Source organism: Elgaria multicarinata, chromosome 10 (genome assembly GCF_023053635.1).
Source record: "Elgaria multicarinata webbii isolate HBS135686 ecotype San Diego chromosome 10, rElgMul1.1.pri, whole genome shotgun sequence".
Lineage (NCBI taxonomy): Eukaryota > Metazoa > Chordata > Lepidosauria > Squamata > Anguidae > Elgaria > Elgaria multicarinata.
The window spans coordinates 73,873,982-73,893,394 of record NC_086180.1 but is presented as its reverse complement, the minus strand read 5'-3'; the positions used below and the strand labels follow the sequence as shown (position 1 = coordinate 73,893,394).

General features: G+C 40.3%; 1 protein-coding gene across 1 annotated transcript in view; it reads left to right on the top strand.

Annotated features, from left to right (window-relative positions):
* Positions 1-19,413, top strand: part of TLL1 (tolloid like 1) — a 137,069-nt gene that overhangs the window by 48,289 nt on the left and 69,367 nt on the right. Inside the window, exon 2 of the mRNA XM_063135415.1 lies at positions 17,454-17,564. Coding sequence (XP_062991485.1) covers positions 17,454-17,564 — 111 coding nt within the window. The remainder of the gene's footprint in view (positions 1-17,453; positions 17,565-19,413) is intronic.

Below are 19,413 nucleotides of genomic sequence, written 5' to 3'. Positions count from 1 at the left end.
CTATCCAGAAGGATACCATAGTCGATGGTATTGAAAGCCGCTGAGAGGTCCAGGAGAATCAACAGGGTCTCACTCCTCCGTCCTTCTCCTTGTAAAGGCCATCCTACAGGTTGACCAAGGCAGTTTCCATTCCAAAACCAGACCCAAAGCCTGATTGAAATGGATCTAGATAATCCATTTCATTAAAGAATGCTTGGAGTTGAAAACACAACCCCAAAGATAAAAAAATGCAATACAGAGCCCAAACGAGATAGCATCTTCAATTAAAACAGATATTTATAAAATTAACAATCATACAAAATCATACCAAAATCAAATCCTTCGCAAAACATTTGTGCTGATTTGAGGAATTATATACTAAAGAATAGAATGTATTGCTTATTATTTATTCACTATCCTTGAGCTGCTGCTATTTAGTGTAATGAAGCTTGGTCAGGAGAATTGAGTGGTTGATCATGGCTTATGTATTTAAGCTTTTCATTTATTCTGCTTTGGAAATGGTATAGGAAGATTCCCTTTTTCCAAGGAGCATGTCTATTCCCTAAAAAATAATTTATACGGGTTTAAGTTTGAAAATAAAAGACAGGCAAACAAAGTTCAGGATTAAAGTCTGAAATCCTTCCTTATCAAAAACTCAAGTTGATAGAGGTCTTTCTGGTGTGAGAACTACAACTTCTGCCCCATATCTATTATTTTTGTAAATTGTTTTAAATCTAACCCCAGTATAATGGCTTCTCTACATGCGGCTAAAATCCCACATCCTTACCAAGGCTTCTGCTTCTGGATTCCTTGCTGGATTAAGATTAGCTTCTTTACATGCTTCCCCCCCCCCTTTGGTGTGGGGTGGGGTTCTTTCTGAGCCAGTTCTATACATTTCATTATATAGCCACTAGATGGCATTGTGGTATAACTCAGATAAAGCGGGATTCTGGAAATTCATCTGAAATTTATTGCACTTCAAAGCGCAATAAAATCTCTTATCTTCCCCATTGAGAATAAAGCCACTATAATGACTAGAAAGTATGGGAGGGTCCCTGGAGGTTGATGATGTCATGTAAAGGACCTACAAAAAACATGAGTGACCTTATCATAAGTTCACAATAAAACTCTTGTGTAGAGAAGCCTTAAATGTCAAGAGAGAGGAAGGAACATTGTAAATGGTTGTGTGTGTAACAAAGATGGGAGCAAAGGCATTCCGACACATGGAGGTAGGGATACTTGAAGAATTCAATCTTAGTCAGTTCTGTTGGCCTGTTCAACATGTCCCAGATTAATGTGAGTATTGGAACTTAGCTATCCATTGACTTCTGCAGTTCCCAAAAGTTGCTATCCAGTTTATGGATCAAAACCCACCTCAAAATGCATTTAAGAATACATATTTTGAGAGGGAAATACGTTTAGAAATGCAAAGCTGGGCCAAATCCCCCCTTTTGCAGGACTATTTGGCCTCATGATAGGGTGTTTTTTTTAAGCATGTAAACTCTGCCACCACTTCAAAAGCTATCTTGGCGGTCCTTAGGAATGGGTGCTCCTTAGTAATATGGGACAGAATGCCCTACGTGAACATCATAATATAATGTTCCCAGAAGCATTTTTCGATGGGGGTGGAGTTGATTTATTTATTATATATCTGATTTACCCCATAATTGGATTTCTCTGGGCAACATACAGTTTAAGCAGGTAAAAGCATTTATAAACATAAAATCAAACAAATCTATCGCAATTATAGCACAGTGCGAAAATCCTGAAGACAAATTCTTTAAAACTAAACCCAAAGAGTTAAAACACCTCACAGGGCATAACACAGCAATCATCATATTGGTGGAGAAACAAATAATTTCTATAAAATATGTTAAAATATTAAAGTATAATTAGGAAATGGGGGCAGCCACTGGGAATAATAGGGCCAAGTCATGAAGTAATGTTGCCATGGAACATTCATTATGTCCAACCAGATTGCTGAGGGCAGACTAGCCGTTGCTGAGGGCAGTTTAACCACTACTTAAAATGACAGCAAAGCTTTGTTGTTGCTGTTGTTAAAAAAAGAAGAAACCATCATCCACTTTGTCTTTGTGGTAAGTCCACTCTCCACCTGAAAATTATTCAGTTCCCCCCCCCAAACATTAACTTCTGAAATAATGAAAAGATCTATACAAATGTGAATTTTGAGAGAAAATATGTTCTCACATCCATGCTTTGAAAGAAAATACTTTAGAAATATTTAAATTTGAATTTCTATGCAGATGTATGTTAATTAAAATAACACAGATTAATGATGAAATAGGACATAATGGATTAATGGGTGAACACCTGTGAAAGTGATATCAACCAGAAATAGATTGATTTGTCCAACCCCATATGAAACTCCCAGTACTTTCTGATGGGACATCAAAGGAGAGTATTCATTGTTCAGCAGCTTCTAAAGGATAACCCACTAATGTCCTTGAATAAATTAATTACAATCCTTTCTGTTTGTCTCTCAGGGTCAGCGCTGCCATTAAGCAGAGTGAGGCATCCTCCTGCAGCAGATTTTGGGTGTCATGAAAAAGCAGCACATTGTTTGTTATTTAATTTGCTGTTAAATGTATTTTTATTGCCAGGGATGTGGCGAGTTCCTTGTGGGATTTCCTGCTCCATGTGCCAAAATGCCTGGCTTTGGATACTATGCACTTTGCATTTGCTGCTCATCCATAGACAACAAAATGTCTCGGGCCAGCTCTGTTGCCCAACCTCAGTCAGTGCCAGTGTAGTGAACCCTTACAATATGTTTAAAACCTATTATAATCTCTATTTCATCCTTTCCGTTCACTATCCGATCATCTTTCCACTCTAGAGACAGATCTCTGGAGAATTTTCAACCTGGAGTCTGTTACTCCCAGTACCAAAATAGCTCTTTATGAATGAGGTGGTCTGGAAACCTTGTGGGAAGGCAAACACAGAGTAAATTACAGGCTTCATAAAAACCCCAGTGACTTTCCAGACAATCTAAACAATAAACCAAAGTTCTGCATGACACATATTTACAGGAGAACAATTCATAGAGAAATTAAACTGGACATTTTTTGCATTTATAGACAGATTTATCATATGCATTTTTTGGAATTGCCCACTCCTTCAGCAGAGCGGGATTTTTGTCCTTTTAAAGATCTCACATTTATTTATAGGGTTCCTGCTTTTTTTCTCTTCTCAGAAGTGTAGAAAGCACTACCTTTGATAAAGTTCTAATGTTACATTAGTAAAAGTGTTTCCTGTTCCATTATTTATACACTTATAAATTCTTAAGATAATGCAGCATTCTGTGGAATGGGAAGAAGGAATCAGAGATGAGGCTGCATCATTGTTAGTCTATAGCAGACGGGGCATGGGAAAAGCATCTGGCAAAAAGTAGCAAAAGACATCGATCTACAAATATTAACTTTATTTTAGGAGAACTCTTAATAGCCTTTTAATTTACTAGAACTCTTAATGCAGAGTCTTAGAGAGCTTCTCTCATACATTCTCTCTATATTCTTAGATCTAAGGATGAAACCTGCTAAATGTGTTTGCCTTTAGGAAGGGATGTTCCATTTGTGTTTAAAGCTGGTGGCTTTCTCACTGGTGGCATCCAAGGTGGAATATTTCCTAGGGCTCTCACCAGTCCCCTTTGGGTTTTTTTCTGGAAGGTGTCTGCAGCTGCTGCATCTATGGCCCTTTCTACATCTAAGGGTTATCCCATGAAAATGGAGGTATCGTCCCTGCCTGCTCCTGGGATCCCCTGTGTGGCATTTGGCTGCACAGGAATGATCCAGGGATGATCCTGGGGGAAAAGGCAGGTGTGGTAACAGTCTATGTCTGTGGAGAGGAGAGGGATGAGGTTGCTGGAGAGGAAGGAAGAGACAGCTGGGATTGTGTCTTCCATAGCGCTGCAGCTGGCCTCTATTTCCCCATATTTTGCAAGAGCTGCACAGGCATAGCAATGTTCACAGCAGCTGGCCTGAAGACCACAGCCCTAAACACACGTCTGGAGCAAGTCATTCAGTAGGACTTACTTCTGAGTAGATATGCATAGGATTATACTATAAGTGCTTAGAATAGTATCCAGTAACTGCCATGCAGGCAGTTGTGTTGTGCAGTCAAAATGGCAGTGGATACCGTTATGATATCTTGTGGCAATATTACAAGGCAATTCAGGATGCCACGTCGGTATTGTATAGTTCAGCAGCATATTCATTGTGGAAACAGCCAACATTATTATATGAGAAGTGTACCCCTAGAAATAGAGTTCCAACATGGTATAGAATTAGGCAGGTGTGAAATGATAAAAGATGAAAGATAGGATCTCTGCTATCCGGAAGACTCATCTGCCTTCACAGAACCAGCTACCTTGAAATACATTTGCAATACAATCTTATGCATGTTTACACAGAGGTAGACCCCACTGCATTCATTGGAGTTTATTCCTTGGCAAGTGTACATTAGATACATTTATTTGGGAGTGAGTCCCATTGAACACAGTGAGATGAACTTCCTAGTAAGCAAACACCGGATTATGCTGTTAGATAGCAAATGTTGGATAGTACATTGTTCCTGGTCCATTCTTAATTTTTAAAGTCACGATGAGAGACTGTTCACAAGGGGCAATATTCAATGCTGCCTGTGTGGCTGCAGGATCCATGACCAGTGCAACAGGAAGCAAGGACTTCCAAAAGCATCAGGAAACAAGCTGAAAGGCAAAAGGGAGCTCTGCTGATCTGTCCTGTTTTAGAATCAAGTATATTGTTTCAGGGGTTACTCTAGGAAATAGTAGCTTTCTGTTGCACCTGTGGTGAGTCCTGCTGGTGCAACACAGCAGGTATGCACAGGCAGCGTTGGATACTGTCCATGTTGTTTTATCAGTCCAATAAGTTGCCCTGCGTTGACTGTAGCACAGTGGAGTCAGCAAACACTCAATCCTACAGGTGGTTATCCAGTGGGGTTCAGGCTATAACAGCGGTGGTCTAAATCCAGGCAGAGGTCAGAACATAGGCAGGCAGGCAGGCAGGCAATGAGGTCAGGCAACAGCAGGACCCAGCTCTAGCTCAACAGAAAGCTACCATTTCCTGGGGCAACCCCTGAAATAAGCAAGAGGCCAAACACAGTAAATCAGACAGGTACGTTATGCAGGCCAGAAATAGAGGTGTTAGGCAATCTGAAAGGCCAGGAAACAGAGCATCAGTCACAGGGTATGATTCAGGAGGCAAGGTACATAACATCGAAGCTGGATTGACAATGTTGTTCCAACACTGGCTGGGTTTTCAGTGAAGGTTTTTAAGCCCAAAGCCTTCTGGACCCCACCCAGACTTCAGCTCACTGTTCAGAGCCCTATTCCTGAGGAGTCACTTAATCCCTAGGAGTCTTTCTTTTCAAGAAAGCCCTTACTGGAGCCCTACTTATTTGAGGCAGTGCCATCCCGGGTGCTAGGGGGTTGCTCAGCCTGTACCTCAGAGATAGAGTCCCCTCCCCATAATGGGGATGGTCCTGCAGCCATCTTCCCTGAGGTTCCAGGCTCCTTCAGGTCTGGGGTACCCTCAGTTTTTGGGAACTCCGGCTCTTCCTCTGAGGAGGGTTCCTCAAGTGGGGGAATGACATAAATCTTCAAAACTTTAGCAGCTAGGGCAGTGTCCTAATCTCTGTACTTGTGGAGGAGACCTGATATTACCGAAGAAATTTTCTTTTCCACTGAAAGTGTAAGTCAATTTTTCTAGTTCTACAATTCGTTATTTGAAAAATGTAGACAAAATATCTCTTGTGGTTACTAAAAGTATGTTTTTATAGCAAGTTTTAGGAATTTTCTGAATTCTTTAAGCAGTCCTTTGCAGTCATTGGATACTACTCAGTCCAGCAATTTCCTAGGTTTTTAAGGTTGGGTCCAGCATTCTACGAGTGGATATCCACTTGTGCAAAAGGACTTCTGCACATGCAACATGACCGCCCCATCCTTTCCTCCCTTTGCACCTTCCCAAATCTGCTCTGGATCGGGGAGGGGAAATCCGTTCTGCTAGTGTTTTCTTTTCCACTGGCTGAAGAGCACCATCAAACTTTTGATCCTTAGTGTGGGTCAATCTGCTCTTCCACTGGAAGGAGTATGACAGCACTTGCAGCTGGTGGGAGTTCTGAGTGCAATTTGGAGTTCATGAAGAACTGTATATTAAGATCCTAGCACTGTGAACCAAACTAAACCTTTCTTTAATCATGCATGGCTGAGCTCTGTCCGATTGTCACCGCTACAGAGGAGAAAATGGAATCAATGGAGACTTCCCCCTTTTTTTGTAAACCCCCTCCCCCACGGGATGTGTGTGGGAGGATGAAAATGGTTGGGGTGGGGGCGAAAGCTTAAACCTTCCTCTCCCAAAGTGCCACAGTCCTGATCCAAAACGTGGGTTTCACAGAACTCTCTTACTGCGTACTGTGTTTCTGCAGTAATTTTGCATTTCAAACTCATTAGCCCATTGTAGAATTTCGGTAAAATGCTTTAAATTTTGCAATTTGCTGGAATGTTGGAAGCTGACCATTCTGTTAAAAATACACCTGTGATTACATACCTTAAATATATTCAGTTATATCATGTCATAGCTTGGACTACCTGAGAAGTGGGAACAGATCTGGAAAAAATAATAAGCAAATCAGCTTGTGAGTTAGATGCTATTATTAACAATGATTCGAATTTTATGTCTGCACCTGCCTGGTATTTATACTTGGGAGTTGTGTGAAAGGAAAAATCAATAAGATAATTTTAGTAGAGTCCATGCCCTGTTAATTTAATACGTGCATGTATGTTTTTTTAAAAAAAAACAAAAAACACCACACACATGGGAGACAAATGTCAATTCACAAAATGGAAAATGATGTAATTAGCAGGAGAAAAATATAACTTTGTGCTTCTGTAATGGAATTAATAACAATGAGGCAGAGAAAAATCAATAAATTCTTCAATTATATTCTACCATAAACAATCATTTTTTTATTATTATTTATCTGTGGACCTCTATGCTACATTAGAAAGTGATTTTGAAGCTCCTCTTACTTTAACAAACAGTGGGTGAGGATGGGATGATATTTGTCAAAACAAATCCCAAACCCCATTGGGACGACAGAACTAACTGCCCATTTCCTTGGAACCTAGCCAGAACATTTACAGTAATTCATAGGTTTAGCCAAACCAAGTCAGTCATACAGAAATATGGAAGTGTGAAGGGCCGAACTAGTTGCGATGCAGGAGATCTGTGATTTAGAGTGGCCATATGAAAAGGAGGACAGGGCTCCTGTATCTTTAACAGTTGTACTGAAAAGGAAATTTCAGCAAGTGTCATTTGTATATATGGGGAACCTGGTGAAATTTCCTTTCCTGCAGGTGCCCTGCCCTCTTTTAGATCTGGTCACTCTAGTATAGCTCCTGCAGCTTTAACTGTTGTGATGAAGCGGAAATATCACCAGGTTCTCCATATATACAAATGACACCTGCTGAAATTCCCTTTTCTATGCAAAAAGGAGCCCTGTCCTCCTTTTCATACGGTCACCCTATGTGATTAGGATTGTGGCTGGATTAGAAAGAAAATAGTTGCAGCTGTGGGAATAAATTGAGTCAGAACTACACCCCTGAAATAGGGGGCTTAACCATTCTCACTGCAGTTTTCCCAATTAACACACACACACACATACATCACCACAATGGTTGCTATTCGCCTCACAAGGGAAAATGTATACATACCATGTGGATTTCCCATGTAACATCTCATTTTGCCCCAAGACACTGGTCCAGTTCCCCCCATTTGGGGATTTGCTCATCTATGACCTGCCTGGATTTTACAATCTGCACCAGAGAACTTCTGCAGGCCCCTCTGCCATTTAAGATTTTTCTTAAAAATGATTAATCACAACAGAAGCATACAGTATTTCACAGCGATCCCAGCTGCCACTAAAAATTATGCATTCGGTATAATTCCATGCAGCCCACAGCCTAATTTCAAATGTCCACTGCATGTAATTCATTCCGACCTCTGGCAAGAGTGTGCTGTGCTTTCCTGGCAGTCCGCCACATGGGAAGGAAGCAGGAGACAGGGAAAAAGGGATGGCAGAAATAGAATGAAAAGGGGGGGCTCATCCAATTTTTACTCTGGTCCTGCCTGTTGCCAAGATGCAGCCCCTGACAAAATGAGGGACTATGGACTTTGACAGAGAAAAGGTTGTCCAGCCCTGACGTAAGGAAAGTTACTAGTCCTCAAAAAGGATGTGGTACCTTCAAATCATTTACCGGTGGTGGGAATCCACAACAATTTGTGGAACACCATCACAAGTGGGTTCTAGCGGTGGGGTATCCCGCATCATTATGATTATCCCACCGCAACTTGCATGCGCGTTAAAATAGGAGCATCTATGTATGTTTCGTAGTTCTAGTTTTCCTGTTTCATGTAGGAGGCAAGTTAAACACAATGGATTATTTCTGCTGTGCTCTTTGTTCTTTTGCTCACAGATTGTTATTAAAGCCGTGGAACAGAGCTTTCTATTGTTTCTTTGTGGAAGGAGCAATTTTAAATTGGAAAAACTTTTCCTGATGTATCTTTGTACAGAGGTCATCCATCATGGCTGCCAGGTCACAGTTCATTTAATTCTGATGATTAACCGTGCAATCTATACCTTTCTAGGTAGGAACTATTGAGTTCAGTGGTGCTTACTTCCAGGTAAGCGAATATAGGATTGCAGCTTAAGAAAGCTAGATCCTGCTAGATCAGTATTTCCTTTCTAAGTTGGTATTTGGTTAGTTAACAGTACACAAGTGAAGCCAGCTTTCTTTAGCTTGCTCCTACAAATGGTCTGTTCCTCCTCTTGCCAGCAAGTTATAATGTTTTATTTCCTGTGCTCCAAGGTGGATCTGATTTAAATCAATTTTATTTAAATCACGATTTAAATCACTACTCAGAAAGATTCAATTTAATCATGTGACCCCCCCCCCCCAAAAAAAGTGCACTCTTCCTCGCTATATTTTACACAACTCAGAGTTACCAAAGACTCATTCTTGCTGGTATAATCTTAATATTTACAACCAAATGAAGGTTTCATTTTTAGAATAGCAACTTTTCAGATTAGTTTTACAGTTATATAAAAAAAATACTGATTTGTTTATACTATTAGAAACACATCATAGATAGATAATTATGAAATTATTGCAAGGTGAACTATCTCCAGTTTAATAGGCTAATCATTCATATTTGGACAACTTTTCTGCTGTACTTTATTGGAAGGAGAAAAATAATCTTACAGAAACCTCTGGAAGAGCATGACATTGTGAATGGATTAATGGAATTCATTTACCAAAACATTTAAACAGCCTCATGCTACATAATTAAAAACTAATCCTTATTTTATGATGAATAACCTTTGGACTATAATGTATCTTAAATAGAAAACTATCTTCAGATAGATTTTTCCTCAAAAAGCATTTTATTAAAAAAAAATCCAATTTAAATTAAAAAAAATCCGATTTAAATAAAAAAATCCATTTTTAAAATATATATATATTAAAAAATCATTGATTTTTATCCACCCTGCTGTGCCTCTATTTTTTTGCTGCAGCCCTAAAGGAGAGGGGTTTGAGCAAGGCCGGAATGCAGCTTTGGTGGTCTCAGTGGAAGACAATTTGGTATCTTTTCAGCCTGTCTTCTGGCAGACCAGAAAATAGTTGGACAGTTTCTCTTTTTCCAAGAGTGTAACAAGATGGGTAATAAGGCTACGTGGGGAAGGAAACATTGAGAACTCTGTTGTTCGGATCCCAGTCCCTGATCCTCCACTATTCCTCCTGAAGGATGGATTATTTTAGCAGGTGCCATTCTGCTGCTACATCCCTATTTCTACTAGAGGTGCATTTCTTAGATTTGAGGAAACCAAGGACCTCTTCATATCATTGACAAAACCCGGGTGTGTGTGTGTTGGGGGCGGAGAGAGAAGATGGGAAATAGTGCTACAAGCTGGAGTCTATTGCTATTCTTCTGATCTGGTCCCCCCCCCTTTCCCGGAGTAATATAGCAAATACTATAGTGTGGTAAATTGCTAGACAAAGCCAGAGCCAAGGGGGAAGGAGCCACACCCATCACAATGTTCCAACCAATGAACTGGAGGCAGAAGGAGAAGGGGCGGGGCAGGGTGGAGTGGATTGGAAGAGTAAAAAAGCGAAAAGGAGTCCACCGGGGGAAGAGCCTTCAGCGTGGTGGTGCCCCTCCTGTGGAATTCCCTGCCTCTGGAGGTCAGGCAGGGGCCAACCTTGTACTCCTTTCGGCGCCTCCTGAAAACATCTTTATTCCAAGAAGCCTTTCCTTAATATGCAGCCTTGAATCTCTGTTTTTTGCTTCTTTTAAATTTTGTTTTAACTGTTTTATTCTGTTTTTATTTTCATTTTATCTTGTACACCGCTCTGAAATTTTTCAATGGGGAGTGGTATATAAATATTCTAAATAATAATAAATAAATAAATAAATACATAAATAAATAAATAATACCACAAGCCCATGTGAAAGGGGCCATTAGCTTGACATACTAATGAAAAGGAGCTAGACAAACAAGGAGAAAAAATAGGTGTGATGGAGCCCAATTAGTTTAGAACAAGGCTTGACTAGTTAAAAACTAATATGTTGCAGCAGTAGCTCCTATTTAGCCTGCAGTTAGCAAGAAACCTTGCAGGAAAATGGCAAAAATTCAGGTAGAAATTTGAAGTGTGTGCAGCAGCGACAGAATGGAGGAGAAAAATGACAAATTTGTGTAGGAAAAATGAGGGGGAGAAGGAAGCATGCATGGCTGCCATTTTTAGCACCAACTGCTGTGTTATTTGTCAAGTGTAGTGTCATCATAAGTGAGATTGGGAAGGGTGTACTTCTCTGTGCTATACTTCTGCTTTCTACAGAAGCAGATTATTATTATTTTTGGGTAATGAGCTGCATCCTGCATGATATAGCCCATTGTGTGGGCAGCACTTAATTGGGTCCGGCTGGCGGAAGGCAAGAACAAATAGACACACAGGCATAGCTGGGATAATAAATTGGCCACAACTTTTATTGACTCACTTTAATAGGCTTGGCGGCACCATAGGGCGTGGATCCTGGAATTGGCCCGCCTGCTGACCGATTCCTCTGGCCTGCATGCCAGGAACACTGGTGGTGGTTGGAAGGCCAGGGGCACACCATGGCACAGACCACTATGTGAACCCCTTGTCACCACCACAGACGTGGCCAGCTCATAGTCCCCATGCTGGTCTCGTCTTAGCACTACATCCCCAAGATCCCTTAGGGGAATCCTCACCGTGGTGGAGCAGGGAGCCCAATCCTGCTCAACTTTACCAATAGATCCAGCTCATTGCCTATGTCATCAAATGAAGCATCCATAAAGAATTTACTGATAGTCCAGATCAACTTATTTACAATGGAATTAATCTTGCAGTGGGGAAGGCAAAAACTTTTGCCAATTGGTGTGCAGGTAAATTCCTTCCCAGCCCCATTAACTGGCGACTACTTCTGCCATGCAAGACATCTTATTACCAGGAGAGGGTGGGTGGGGAAATCAGCAATTGCAATCCTGGAGGTTTGCCTTTGGGGGCCTCAAGTTGAACTGGAGGCAGAACAAAGGAGAGATCTCACTCTGCTGGGTCCGCCTCTTTGGCCCCACCCCATCACTGTGCTGATTGGCTTAGCAGCCCCCTCCTGGGAACGAGATGCTACTGCTGTGGCTGTGCCGCCGCACTTTACCTGCCCTTCTCGCTTCGCTGCCGGCCTGCTCACCCCCACAATTCATCGCACCTTGTTAAGGGCAGGAACTCGGCTTATGTCTTTCAGAAAGCTTAAGATATTGGTAAATCTGTATCAGCGTATAGATAGGTGTGGTCTATGTCATGACAGATTTGGGGTTCTGCTGGTGTACCACCTGGCCCACTACCTTTCAGTCTCTCTACCTAAGTTGACTGAGGTGGTCTCAGATGTGGTGTTGAGGACCCCTAGAGTGGCAGATTATATTATTATTATTATTATTATTATTATTATTATTATTATTATTATTATTAATATTATTATTTGCATTTATATACTGCCCCATAGCTGAAGCTCTCTGGGATCTCAACTTCATTGTGAAGTTCAGGCTCAGGATTTCATGGCCACTATGACAACAATGGGGCTCTCCCAATGTGTTATTGGCCCAAGGCATGCAGTGGGACATAGCTTGATTTGGCTTTCTCAATTGGACAGGAGGATGGTGATCTGAACGTGGAAGAATAAACGTCTATCACTTTGTCATGCTCAGATCACTTCCTTTTGAAATTTAGACTCTCTTGACAGCCTTTCCCCTCTACAAGGGTGGGGGACCCATTAACCCTCAGAGGCTAATGGATTCTAATGGATCCAGATGGCTCTGGAAGGTTTAACTGCTGTTTTAGCTGATGGTCTTGTCAAAAACTTGGTTACTCTGGGGAATGCAAAGATGACTAAGGTAGTTGACACAATTGCTTCCTAATGCGCAGAGCCAACGCAGGTCCTTGGTATATACCTGAGCTGAGGGCAATGTAGCAAGAGGGAAGACGGGTAGAACTTAGGTGGAAGAAGACTTCTACTGAGTCCGACCAAATGCAGGTGGAGGAAAACTCGTGCCGAGTCCAACCAAATGCAGGTTAGAGCTCATTATTGATGCTACTTTGTGGTGATGAGGGTGGCAAAAGGGGAGTTCTTTTCCATCTTCTTAGTGTTGTCCCACGGTGCTTTTCCAAGTGGTTTATGGCCTTTTGCAATCTGGTTCAGGGAAAGAGATAAGGGAAACCTTGGTAGCACTCTGTGACGAGTTTGCACGACACTTTAAAGATAAAGCCGCTTGCATTCACTTAAACATCATAGATTCCATTAGTAGAGGTTTCCAGAGCACCATCTAGTTCAGTTTATTGGATGAGATTTAGTTGTTGAGGCCCAAGTATGTGGGCAAGGTGCTTTGCCAAGTCCAGCTGGCCACTTGTGTGTTTGACTGTTGCCCGTCATTGCATCTAATAGGGAGGGGGATGTCTGGCTGGGTCAAGGAGGTTGTCAACTGCTCCTTGAGAGAGGGAGTGGTGATGGCCACATTAAAGGAGACAGTTATTAGGATACGCCTTAAAAAGCCTAACATGGGCGCTGAAGATGTTAACAACTACAGACTGGTTGCTAACACCTCCTTCCTGGGCAAGGTGCTTGGGTAGGTGGTTGCCAAACTAACTCCACTCTTGAATGACAATGCTTGGAAGAGGCTATTAAGTATTACTGCTTCTTTCTTTTTTCTTTTTCTGTTTTTGTAATAACGTCTTGAAGGATATGTAGAATCGATCCATAGAAAAATGTTTGTTTAGTTTTATTAAGAAGTGTATATAGTAAGGTAAAAAGTTTCTGTTGAAATAACTAGAACTTTCAAAGCATACACATGGCATTTCCACATAGTTGGAATGTTGTGTTTTATGTAAGAAAATTAAATTTGTGGAAGCTTAAAAGTGAATTATTTTCCTCATAATTGTAGAAATATTTTAGAGAAAAATGAACTTAGTTTCTTTACATCTCAGTACCCCTGCAGCGTAGGTATTGTACTTCCCTAAAGAATTAAAACACACACACACACACACACACACACACACGAAATTCATTCTCCAAGGGGAGCTGACAAGACTGGGCATGTACTTAATCTCATAATTTAGAGCTTTTACTACAAATAAAAATAGTGGGTAAATTACTGTATAATTGTTTCACCCTCTGGTCCATAGTATCTGGCTTCTTGCCCTTTCTCTGCTTTTTGGTATTGTAGAGTATCACATTTTTATACTTTGTATAATGTGTCAATCAAATTGTGATCCTGAATTGTAGCTCACTTCAAGAAAATTAATGTGGCTGGAGATGTATTTAGCTTGATCTGTTCTTCTAAATTGTTACCTTCCTCTATGAAGGCATTGTGTGCAAATGTTGTGGACGTTTCTAAACAACACTGATCATAATTGTCTGCAAATGTAGGGAAGTATAATCCTTGCCACAACAAAAAACCTAGTAAAACCAGTTTTTATGATGAGCTTGATGAGTGAGATTGTTGAGCATCAATGTTTCAGGTAAACTAAATCTATGGAATCCCCATTAGATAATGCCCTTTGTCTACCTTCAATTTAATAATAAATTGTTTCTACAAAACTTCTGTGTGCATGTACAATCAGTATAGGGTTTTGAGTGGGTAAGCAAAGTACAAGCTTTTAAAAGATTTATCAACTTAGTTTATTGGGGAAGTTAAATTCTGAACTATTTTTGTAAGGTCATGGAGGCATTGTTTGTTTATTATATTCTGAAGATGTGAACAAATTAAAGCTGAAACTCATACTTTGTGTGGGATGTCTTCTCATACGAAGTTGCCCAGGAGGTGAAAATAATGATATTAGTGTTCTTGCAGTCAGAAAGCAACATCTGTGGTACAAATAAAAAAGGTGGAGCGTTTGCAAGGCCAGAGTTACAATAAAACCTGTATCATTGTGTTGACTCTGAAATTTCCTGTAACTTGGGTATGTGATGAAGTGGACAGCTATACTTCATTATTTTGCCTGGTAGTGGATCCAAGTAGGACATTTCTCTCAGCTTTCCTCTGCCAACTACCTCTTCATATATTTCACTGTGACAGTTCTTTTAATGGCCTTTCTGAGAATCCAGTCTTTATTTCACCTTGCCTTCTTATAAAATCCAGTGTTAAAGAACTCACTTTCTGTCAGTAAACACTTCTTTAGGCATGAAAAATTACCAGCTGGGTTACTTTAAAAACGGGCAGTTTATTCTTAGAAAAAAAGTAAATAAAAATACAAATCATCCAACTGTAAAATCTATTTTAGCAACATGAGCTTTGGGATTAAAGCAGCCCGTTAAAATACATCTCTTTTTACGTGTCACAACCTATTAGTAGCAGGTTTTGTTACTATATGTTTCTATAAAGGTTGCTCTCTCTCTCTCTCTCTCTGTCTCTCTGTGTATTACTATAAGCCTTGATAGTTATCAGTTTGGCTATTACAATCCAATACCATTTTCAGTTTAAATTCCTGGTCTTCAGTTTTTATTCCTCTCTTTCATAAACGTTTTCTATACTCTTCCCTTCTCAACTGTCTCTCCTATCATCACTTAAATTCCCTTCCAAGATTCTAAAAGGGGTTCCCATCACTTCAGTGCAGGACTACGTTGCCGGTCAAACAGGTGCAAGCCTTCCTAAAACAACGTATCAGTTCATAACCCTATTCAATTATATAACCATATGCAACTTTTAAACACCTTTTAAAACCTACACAGAGACCCCTTTGTCACAAGGTTCAACTTGTTGTGCTATGTAAGCAATGCCTGCAATCCTATGCGCATTTACTAGGGAGTAAATTCCAGTGAACTCACAGGAATGTGGTGCTGAGTAAACATGCTTAAGATTATGCTGTAGCTCGGAGGGAAATGGTTTGGGGGAGAAGAGGCCTACTGAGTATTAAGTTTTTCTATTGTCTGTCTAACTCCCAATGGAAAAAGAAGAATGTTTTCACATGTCAAAGAGACATACAATGTGGAAGTGAGAAAGAATATCGGGTAAAAAGTACCTGGATGTTTGGGGAATTGCATGAAGATTGTTATTCCTACAGCTAATATAGTGCATCTCATTTTCAGAAAACATGGACATTCTAGAATAAATATCCTTTGGCTTTGGAGAATAGTTAAACATTTTTTAAAAACTCACTTGTATTCCAAACATCAATGCTCCTGGATTATTTCTGGATGAGACTCCCTCCTAACAGATTGATGTGGGTTGACAGTTTAAACCTACTGACCTCTTCAGTTTGAGGCAGCGTGTCATGACTGCTCAGGCCAAGCAAGATGTGGCATTCCTTCAGTGCTGTTGTCACCTATCCATGAGGAAGGGGGAAATCTTTGCTGTCTTCTCAGCTGGGGACCTTCTGGTCTGGAAATAACCTGGATAAACTATATTATCTGACTGCAACTAACAAGGTTCTCCCATTTCTAGTTCTTTTTCACATGCTTTCTCTGAGCTGCTCCTTTTGCCCTCCATTCGTGTGTGAAGATGGCACCACATCTGAAGTAATTACAGTACAATTCTGTGCCTGTTTATTCAAAATTAAGTCCCACTATGTTTGATGGGACTTACTTCTAAGTAAGAGTGATTGGAGTGCAGCTTTTAGTGGTATGCGTTGAATAATCTCTTTTACTGACAGATTGGTATGGGCTAACAAGGCAAAACTGCTCTATGTTGAAACAATACAGCATGTTAAAAAGCATGCCAAAAAGATTACATCTGTGGTGAGAATATATTTTGGAATTTAACATATTTAAGAAGAAAAATATTTTACTGTTCATCAGAAAGAGGGGAGAAGACATTACTAGTTGCTGTATGTATATGCTGAGTTTTAACTGACTCCAATAGCTTTGGCCTGGCTGAGTGTTTAGAATTTGTTTTAAATGTTAACTTTTTTATGTTTTTATGTTTTTAAATTTTGTATATTGATTTTTAATGTTCAGTCTTTTTAATCCAATCCTTTAAATCTTTGTAAACCACCCAGAGAGCTTCGGCTATGGGGCAGCATATAAATATAATAAATACTACTAATAATCATATACATAATTGCTAATCTATGTGCATTTATTTTAGCAAATGGAAAAAAATGGTAAAATAATAAACAGGGATGAACTGCAATAAGATTATGATTTTCACATTTTCTTCCTTGTAGCAATTGAGCTATAGAATGTTTTATTTCTTTCATTGATCGGTGATTTATATCGTGAATTTCTAATCCCCTAAAATGCCCAAGACTTCTTTCAATAATAAAAAATTATAAAATAAAATTTACTGTCAACAAAAATCTGCTAAATCGAATTGTGCTTGTGCAACTTTGGCAACATTATTGGTTGTGCAAGCAGTAACGAGACTCGGAAGCAGAGCTTGCACCAGCGGCAACGAGATGCAGAAGTGGAGCTTGCACAAGCAAGGGCATTGCGCAAGTGGAGTGTATTACATCACTGGAATGTGTTATAGTGCCAAGCAGAACTGAGATACCAAGATTCATTAGTGGGGTGGTTGCACTAGCATAACTCTAGTTGGATTCCCCCTTGCTCATAGTTATGCATATAGGTCCTGCTAGCATAATGTCACCTGCTTGTTGTTGGATACTACTCAATAACACTGTATCATGAAAAATGTGTAATTTCTCTATACTATTAAAAAGACTTTTTCAGTAACTGTGAATATCATTCCCCACCCCAGATTTATATTTATAGGTCGTACAATCCAAAACAGAGTTAAACCATATAAGTCCATTAATTTCCATCGGCAAAAGCATCTTTGATTCTGTGTTGAATTATGGTCATAGGCTTTAAGTTAATATTTGTGTGATACTACTCATAATATATTTAAATTAAGCTCTCTTTTTGTATTCAAAGCTGTCTTTTGGGGAGATATTGCCTTAGATGATGAAGACTTAAAAATCTTTCAGATTGACAGGACAATTGATCTTACGCAGCATTCAAATGAGAGAGATGGACATAATACAGGTAAGCAGATTTTGATTCATTTATGTTACTCACTTACCTGGGAGTAAGTCACTGGGAACCCCATACTCTTATCTTAAGATCAGCAAATTAGGTAAGAGTGGTGATGAACGGCTCCAAAGGCCTGGACCGTGATACTTGTTGACTTGGCCTATGGTGAGGTTCTGAATTGGGAGGGTCCCAGGGAATCCCCTTGATCCCCCCATTCTGGACATGACTTCATACATTTTGCATGGGCTAGGAGGGAACACTGGCCCTAATAATGGACAGGCTGCTAGACCAGAAGATAACATTCTTCTTATCAACAAGTAGCCAATCTTGAGATTTTACCCAATATCTTTTATGTACCCGCACAAGCACAGTGTCAACAGCCTTAACTATGGGAACCAGCTTAACTACCCCCACCAGCTCAAAAAATCGGCCCTCTAGAAATGGGCAGGAGAACTGAGGCACCACTCTTCGATATACAACGGTCTTCTTTGTTTCCACTACGGGCCCCTAGGCTCTTTGCGTCCTTGCACGTTCAGGCTGCGTAGGGCTAATGGGGTCACTTGATCAGAGTAACTGGCTTCAGTTAGCTCTTGCTCACATAAACCCATGATGTAAATTACTAGGCCTTTATCTCACTATGGGTCAGTTCACATGGTTAACTCTGTGTCCATCTAGGGCTCCCTTGGTGTCTCTAGGGATACATTTATGTGGATGCTATCGTTTCTGTGTTTATGATGGCACATTTTCCAGCTACCATCATGAGAATTGGTCCACCAAAGAAGTATTGGCTGTACACAACAAGAGTCCAGTTCATACAAGACATTTCCATCTGGGAACCTTTAGGAGGGACTGAGTGGATAAAAACTGACCTCGTCAACCAGGCGTAGGTATATGCTGACCATTGAAAAGATAGGCTTTCCATGGGAAGAAATGCTGGGAATTTTGTTAAAGTGTGGCAGCAGCTGTATAAATAGCCAGCTTGTATTAGCATGTCTGGGAAACTGTAGGGTGTCCTCATTAGTGAATGTTGATGGTAGCAGAGTTTATCTGATCTCGGCTGCACCCCCGATCTGTACAGATGTGAACAGGGAGCAGCTTGGATGAAATTCATAGCCTCGCTGCACTTTACCATGCCCCACCAACAAGGTATGTGGGATGTGTATGGAGCAGAAATCAGTTCTATTTCAAGTCAAACCCATACCTGATGATCAGGGAGAAGAGATGTACTATGTAATTCCTGGCTTTTGTCTGCATTTGTGATCAGTCTTGGATGGTGGAACAGAAGTTGCAATGGCAGTATTGGTGGAGGAGGAGCGGTTCTTATAACGTTCTCCCTACACCATCCTCCTCCGGGTGCCTACTCTGAGGGAGAAGGCGTTATCTGTGGTGGCCCCCCAATTATGGAATAATCTCCCTGATGAGGCCCGCCTGGCACCAACACTGTTATCTTTTCGGTGCCAGGTCAAGACTTTTCTTTGCTCCCAGGCATTTAACAGCATACATTGTTAACTGTCCCTGGTCTGGCTGAAAGTTTAAAAATTGTTTTAAATGTTAGCTGTTTTTATATTTTTATGGTTTTAAATTTTGCATATTGATTTTTAATGTCCAGTTTTTTAAAATCTTTGTAAACCGCCCGGAGAGCTTTGGCTATGGGGTGGTATATAAATGCAATAAATAAATAAATTTACAAATCTGTATTTGAATCATCCCAATAACCCTTTTTAGCACTAAATAACTTGGATCTATTTCCTTGGCCATCTACTAGTTTACCTGAAGATTTATTTGAGATGCAGAGATGTCACTGAAATTTGTAATTCCTTGGTTTGGTATATGAGCCTCAGTGACAAGTAGTGCTTGTCTT